At 42.7% G+C, this 6265-nt stretch overlaps 1 protein-coding gene across 1 annotated transcript; it reads right to left on the bottom strand.

Moving 5' to 3' along the window:
- Window positions 1-906: 906 nt before the first annotated feature.
- apela (apelin receptor early endogenous ligand) lies at window positions 907-5814 on the bottom strand. The gene is made up of 2 exons (XM_090188510.1): window positions 4840-5814; window positions 907-1034 (listed from the first exon to the last, which is right to left on the bottom strand). The coding sequence occupies exons 1-2, from the start codon at window positions 4929-4931 to the stop codon at window positions 959-961; spliced, it is 168 nt and encodes a 55-aa protein (XP_090044636.1). The 5' UTR covers window positions 4932-5814; the 3' UTR covers window positions 907-958.
- Window positions 5815-6265: the final 451 nt, after the last annotated feature.

Here is a 6265-nt window from a genome sequence, read left to right on the forward strand (position 1 = left end):
TCCTCTTCTCTCTTACCTCCATGTTCACTCTGTTACACCTAAACAGAGAGAATATAAACAGTGTTATGGGTCAGGCAGAGAGAATATAGACAGTGGGTCAGACAGAGAGAATATAGACAGTGGGTCAGGCAGAGAGAATATAGACAGTGTTATGGGTCAGACAGAGAGAATATAGACAGTGTTATGGGTCAGGCAGAGAGAATATAGACAGTGTTATGGGTTAGACAGAGATAATATAGACAGTGGATCAGGCAGAGAGAATATAGACAGTGGGTCAGGCAGAGAGAATATAGACAGTGTTATGGGTCAGACAGAGAGAATATAGACAGTGTTATGGGTCAGGCAGAGAGAATATAGACAGTGTTATGGGTTAGACAGAGATAATATAGACAGTGGATCAGGCAGAGAGAATATAGACAGTGGATCAGGCAGAGAGAATATAGACAGTGGGTCAGGCAGAGAGAATATAGACAGTGTTATGGGTCAGGCAGAGAGAATATAGACAGTGTTATGGGTCAGGCAGGAACATTTTAGCAGTGTGCATGTGAGACAGAGGGGGCAGTGGCCCTCCTCAGTTTAAACAATGTTGTTTGAGAATGATTCTCACTCTCTCGTCAGTTAAGAACAAATTCTTATTTCCAATGACGGCCTACCAGGGAACAGGTTAACTGCCTTGTTCAGGGGCAGAACGACAGATTTTTACCTTGTCAGCTCAGGGATTCGATCCAGAAACCTTTCGGTTCCTGGCCCAACGATCTAACCACTAGGTTACCTGCCACCCCGTCTTCTACAGGACTGTGTGAACACAAACCTCTGGTCTTGATCACACACTCCAGCCGCAGCGGGTGTTTCACCCTTTGACCCCTGACATCCCTGGACACGGGTTAGGGTCAGACATGCCCACGCACACACACATTCCCACAGGTGGCGTTGGTGATGAGTCCAGGTGTGTCTTACCTCAGGGGAATGGTACTCTGGAGTGCAGGGGCATGCAGCGACGGTGGGGGCAGTGGTGTCTGTGGTACCTTCTCCGTATGTTCAAGATGTCTGGAGAGAGAGAGAGATGAAGGGTCCATTTGAATTAGGACGAACGCTCAGAAATACCACATAGTCGCTACACGGCCTACACTCTGGGATACCTTCTGTAGTTGATTTGAGCAGGTCAACATATTGATGGTTATTGATGGCCTACACTCTGGGATACCTTCTGTAGTTGATTTGAGCAGGTCAACATATTGATGGTTATTGATGGCCTACACTCTGAGATACCTTCTGTAGTTGATTTGAGCATGTCAACATATTGATGGTTATTGATGGCCTACACTCTTAGATACCTTCTGTAGTTGATTTGAGCATGTCAACATATTGATGGTTATTGATGGCCTACACTCTTAGATACCTTCTGTAGTTGATTTGAGCAGGTCAACATATTGATGGTTATTGATGGCCTACACTCTGGGATACCTTCTGTAGTTGATTTGAGCAGGTCAACATATTGATGGTTATTGATGGCCTACACTCTGAGATACCTTCTGTAGTTGATTTGAGCAGGTCAACATGTTGATGGTTAAGGCCAGAGACAGGTTGGTCACTGAGCTGTTGTAAGTTCTCCTGTTATAGCTAGGCTACTACAACTAGTCTTAGTTTATCAGGCTGTTTCAGTTTATCAGGATGTTTCAGTTTATCAGCCTGTTTCAGTTTATCAGCCTGTTTCAGTTTATCAGCCTGTTTCAGTTTATCAGCCTGTTTCGGTTTATCAGCCTGTTTTAGTTTATCAGCCTGTTTCAGTTTATCAGCCTGTTTTAGTTTATCAGCCTGTTTCAGTTTATCAGGCTGTTTCAGTTTATCAGCCTGTTTTAGTTTATCAGCCTGTTTTAGTTTATCAGCCTGTTTCAGTTTATCAGCCTGTTTCGGTTTATCAGCCTGTTTTAGTTTATCAGCCTGTTTTAGTTTATCAGCCTGTTTCAGTTTATCAGGCTGTTTCAGTTTATCAGGCTGTTTCAGGTTATCAGGCTGTTTCAGTTTATCAGGCTGTTTCAGTTTATCAGGCTGTTTCAGTTTATCAGGCTGTTTCAGTTTATCAGTCTACTGTACCTATCTGTTGTTAGTTAATCAGTCATTTTCAGTCTACCTGCCTGTTGTTAATTTCAGACAGTTTCAGTCTACCTGCCTGTTAATTTATCAGCCAGGTTCAGTCTACCTGCCTGTTGTTAATTTATCAGCCAGGTTCAGTCTACCTGCCTGTTGTTAATTTATCAACCAGGTTCAGTCTACCTGCCTGTTGTTAGTTAATCAGTCATTTTCAGTCTACCTGCCTGTTGTTAATTTCAGACAGTTTCAGTCTACCTGCCTGTTAATTTATCAGCCAGGTTCAGTCTACCTGCCTGTTGTTAATTTATCAGCCAGGTTCAGTCTACCTGCCTGTTGTTAATTTATCAGCCAGGTTCAGTCTACCTGCCTGTTGTTAATTTATCAGCCAGGTTCAGTCTACCTGCCTGTTGTTAATTTATCAACCAGGTTCAGTCTACCTGCCTGTTGTTAGTTAATCAGTCATTTTCAGTCTACCTGCCTGTTGTTAATTTCAGACAGTTTCAGTCTACCTGCCTGTTAATTTATCAGCCAGGTTCAGTCTACCTGCCTGTTGTTAATTTATCAGCCAGGTTCAGTCTACCTGCCTGTTGTTAATTTATCAACCAGGTTCAGTCTACCTGCCTGTTGTTAATTTATCAACCAGGTTCAGTCTACCTGCCTGTTGTTAATTTATCAGCCAGGTTCAGTCTACCTGACCATAAACCTCTTAGCTCCTTTGTATCCTTCCTTCCACATCCTGCCTCACCTGCAGGGAACCTCTGTAGGGTAATTGTACCTGCCCGGTGGACCACCTGTATTCCCCTATTAGGATATAGCTACTATAGTGTAGGCTATAAGCCCATTGACCTTTGAAGATAACCAGCGGTCTCTTTCTCTAATAAACCACCGTTTTAATGATGACTTTAAACCTCCCGTTGCCATAAAGCGCCTTTCTACCGCCTGTTCCGAGGACAGACCGGCAGGAAGAGATAAAAACTCACCGATGCCTTTATGACCGAGTGAACCCCGCCACCCCACCCCACCCCCATACCCCTCCCCGGATGATTCTCCTTTCCAGGCGCTCCGTGTTAATCAGGCTCGTGCATTAGCATTCCGTTATACACTGTGATTAACAATATCGCAGCGCGCGGGAACTCTGCCGACCAGACAATAGACCGGTGGACCTGCGGCTGAGCCCCGGTCTCTCTCACTCACCCCCACCCAGTCATAAAGGCCCTGTAAAGTATCGGGCCGCAGAGTGTTCTGGTGAATTAACGCGCTTCAGCCAAATCTCGACTCATTACTGCAGTGACTGCACGCACTAAATCACCCGAGGTCGTAAACCCGTGGCGGTATAGCGCACGCTGCAGATGTGTTTCCATCACTCGGCCCTAATTCTATAGGCCTACGCTCCAATTATTGTTGTGTTATGTAAACTTTAGATTGAAATCCATCCAATCAGAAGACCAGATGATGTTGTATAGGCTCGTCGATGATCAACACTTTTATCATCCGAGTTGAAGATTAAAGGCTGCATATGGCTTTAGTCACATGCATTTTATCACGGCCTGTTTCAAGGTAGACCAACTCCAATGTATGTTTCACCACTGAGCTTTATGCCATGTGTCGTTATAACAACATGGGGATATTCAGTAGGCGGATGGTGTTCTGCAGTAGCCTATGGGCTAGATAGAATAGCCTAAATATGGGGAACGAGGGGTCTTCCTCAAAGCAGTGTAATATAGTTCTAGACCTATACATGGTCTATTACCAAAGTCTAGTTGGATAGACTTCTAAAAAAGTGGTGTATTGTGATCCTACTATATTTTAGTAATATAGTTCTATAGTGGAGTGTAATATAGTTCTATAGTGGAGTGTAATATAGTTCTATAGTGTGATGTAATATAGTTCTATAGTGGAATGTAATATAGTTCTACAGTGTGATGTAATATAGTTCTATAGTGGAGTGTAATATAGTTCTATAGTGTGATGTAATATAGGTCTATAGTGTGATGTAATATAGTTCTATAGTGGAATGTAATATAGTTCTACAGTGTGATGTAATATAGTTCTATAGTGGAGTGTAATATAGTTCTATAGTGGAGTGTAATATAGGTCTATAGTGTGATGTAATATAGTTCTATAGTGGAATGTAATATAGTTCTACAGTGTGATGTAATATAGTTCTATAGTGGAGTGTAATATAGTTCTATAGTGTGATGTAATATAGTTATATAGTGGAGTGTAATATAGTTCTACAGTGTGATGTAATATAGTGTGATGTAATATAGTTCTACAGTGTGATGTAATATAGTTCTATAGTGGAGTGTAATATAGGTCTATAGTGGAATGTAATATAGTTATATAGTGGAGTGTAATATAGTTCTACAGTGTGATGTAATATAGTGTGATGTAATATAGTTCTACAGTGTGATGTAATATAGTTCTATAGTGGAGTGTAATATAGGTCTATAGTGGAATGTAATATAGTTATATAGTGGAGTGTAATATAGTTCTACAGTGTGATGTAATATAGTTCTATAGTGGAGTGTAATATAGTTCTATAGTGGAATGTAATATAGTTATATAGTGGAGTGTAATATAGGTCTATAGTGGAATGTAATATAGTGTGATGTAATATAGGTCTATCGTGTAATATAGTTCTATAGTGGAGTGTAATATAGGTCTATAGTGGAATGTAATATAGTGTGATGTAATATAGGTCTATCGTGTAATATAGTTCTATAGTGGAGTGTAATATAATGTCTTTGTGTTGTCCTACCTGGTCTCACTGCAGAAACTGATCCTAGAACAGTTACTAGCAGCAGCAGCAGCAGGTACAGTAGGCTGATGATCCTCATGGCTGGATAGGAAGGGTCTGGAGCTCCTCTCTCTACCCAGGAATCAGTCTCTCTCTCTGGGCAGGATGCTGTGGTGCTGTGGGTCCCTCTCAGGATAGGAAGGGTCTGGAGCTCCTCTCTCTACCCAGGAATCAGTCTCTCTCTCTGGGCAGGATGCTGTGGTGCTGTGGGTCCCTCTCAGGATAGGAAGGGTCTGGAGCTCCTCTCTCTACCCAGGAATCAGTCTCTCTCTCTCTGGGCAGGATGATGTGGTGCTGTGGGTCCCTCTCAGGATCTCTTCTCAGTTAATGAATGTGTGTCTTCCGTGTGTGTCTTCAGTGTGTGTGTCCGTCGTGGGTGTTTGTCCAGAGAGTGATTGTCTCTGTGAATGAGAGCAAAGTGACAAAGCTCCCTCCACCCCTCTGCTTCTTATACTGCCATCAGCCTGCCCTGCCCCCGACTGTTCCTTCTATTGACACCACATGTAGTAGGTGATGCTGACAGGAAGCCCCCACCCCCCACATGTGCCTTCAGAAAGTTTTCACACCCCTTGACTTTTTCATCATTTTGTGGTGTTAAAGCCTAGTGCTAGCCATATTAATACCTATGCAAAGTGAGGGTTCATTAGCGTGTGTGCTAACGGCCGGCTCTGCAGTTTGTGGCTGTCCATTCACATGCTATCTGCGCCATTACATGTGAATGAGGATTAGAGAAACCGCAGGACCCTAATGGATCTCAGACACAAGATGGCCGACAAGACTTTGAACAAACACCTGGAACCATCAGACCGCTCTACAAAATCAATACACCCTTAACCCTGTACCATCAATACACCATTAACCATCAATACACCATTAACCCTGTACCATCAATACACCCTTAACCCTGTACCATCAATACACCATTAACCCTGTACCATCAATACACCCTTAACTCTGTACCATCAATACACCCTTAACTCTGTACCATCAATACACCATTAACCCCGTACCATCAATACACCATTAACCCTGTACCATCAATACACCATTAACCCTGTACCATCAATACACCCTTAACTCTGTACCATCAATACACCCTTAACTCTGTACCATCAATACACCATTAACCCCGTACCATCAATACACCATTAACCCTGTACCATCAATACACCCTTAACCCTGTACCATCAATACACCATTAACCCTGTACCATCAATACACCCTTAACTCTGTACCATCAATACACCCTTAACTCTGTACCATCAATACACCATTAACCCCGTACCATCAATACACCATTAACCCCGTACCATCAATACACCCTTAACCCTGTACCATCAATACACCCTTAACCCTGTACCATCAATACACCAT

This window comes from Oncorhynchus mykiss, chromosome 10, assembly GCF_057628025.1.
Source record: "Oncorhynchus mykiss isolate SJ-2025 chromosome 10, ASM5762802v1, whole genome shotgun sequence".
Lineage (NCBI taxonomy): Eukaryota > Metazoa > Chordata > Actinopteri > Salmoniformes > Salmonidae > Oncorhynchus > Oncorhynchus mykiss.

What these genes read in the sequence shown, in the direction of transcription:
- apela (XM_090188510.1), bottom strand. Translation starts at nt 4,931, where the DNA reads ATGAGGATCATCAGCCTACTGTACCTGCTGCTGCTGCTGCTAGTAACT. An exon ending in AGACCAGGTAGGACAACACA is followed by an intron (nt 1,035 to 4,839) that starts AAGACATTATAT and finishes CATCTTGAACAT; the next exon opens with ACGGAGAAGGTACCACAGAC.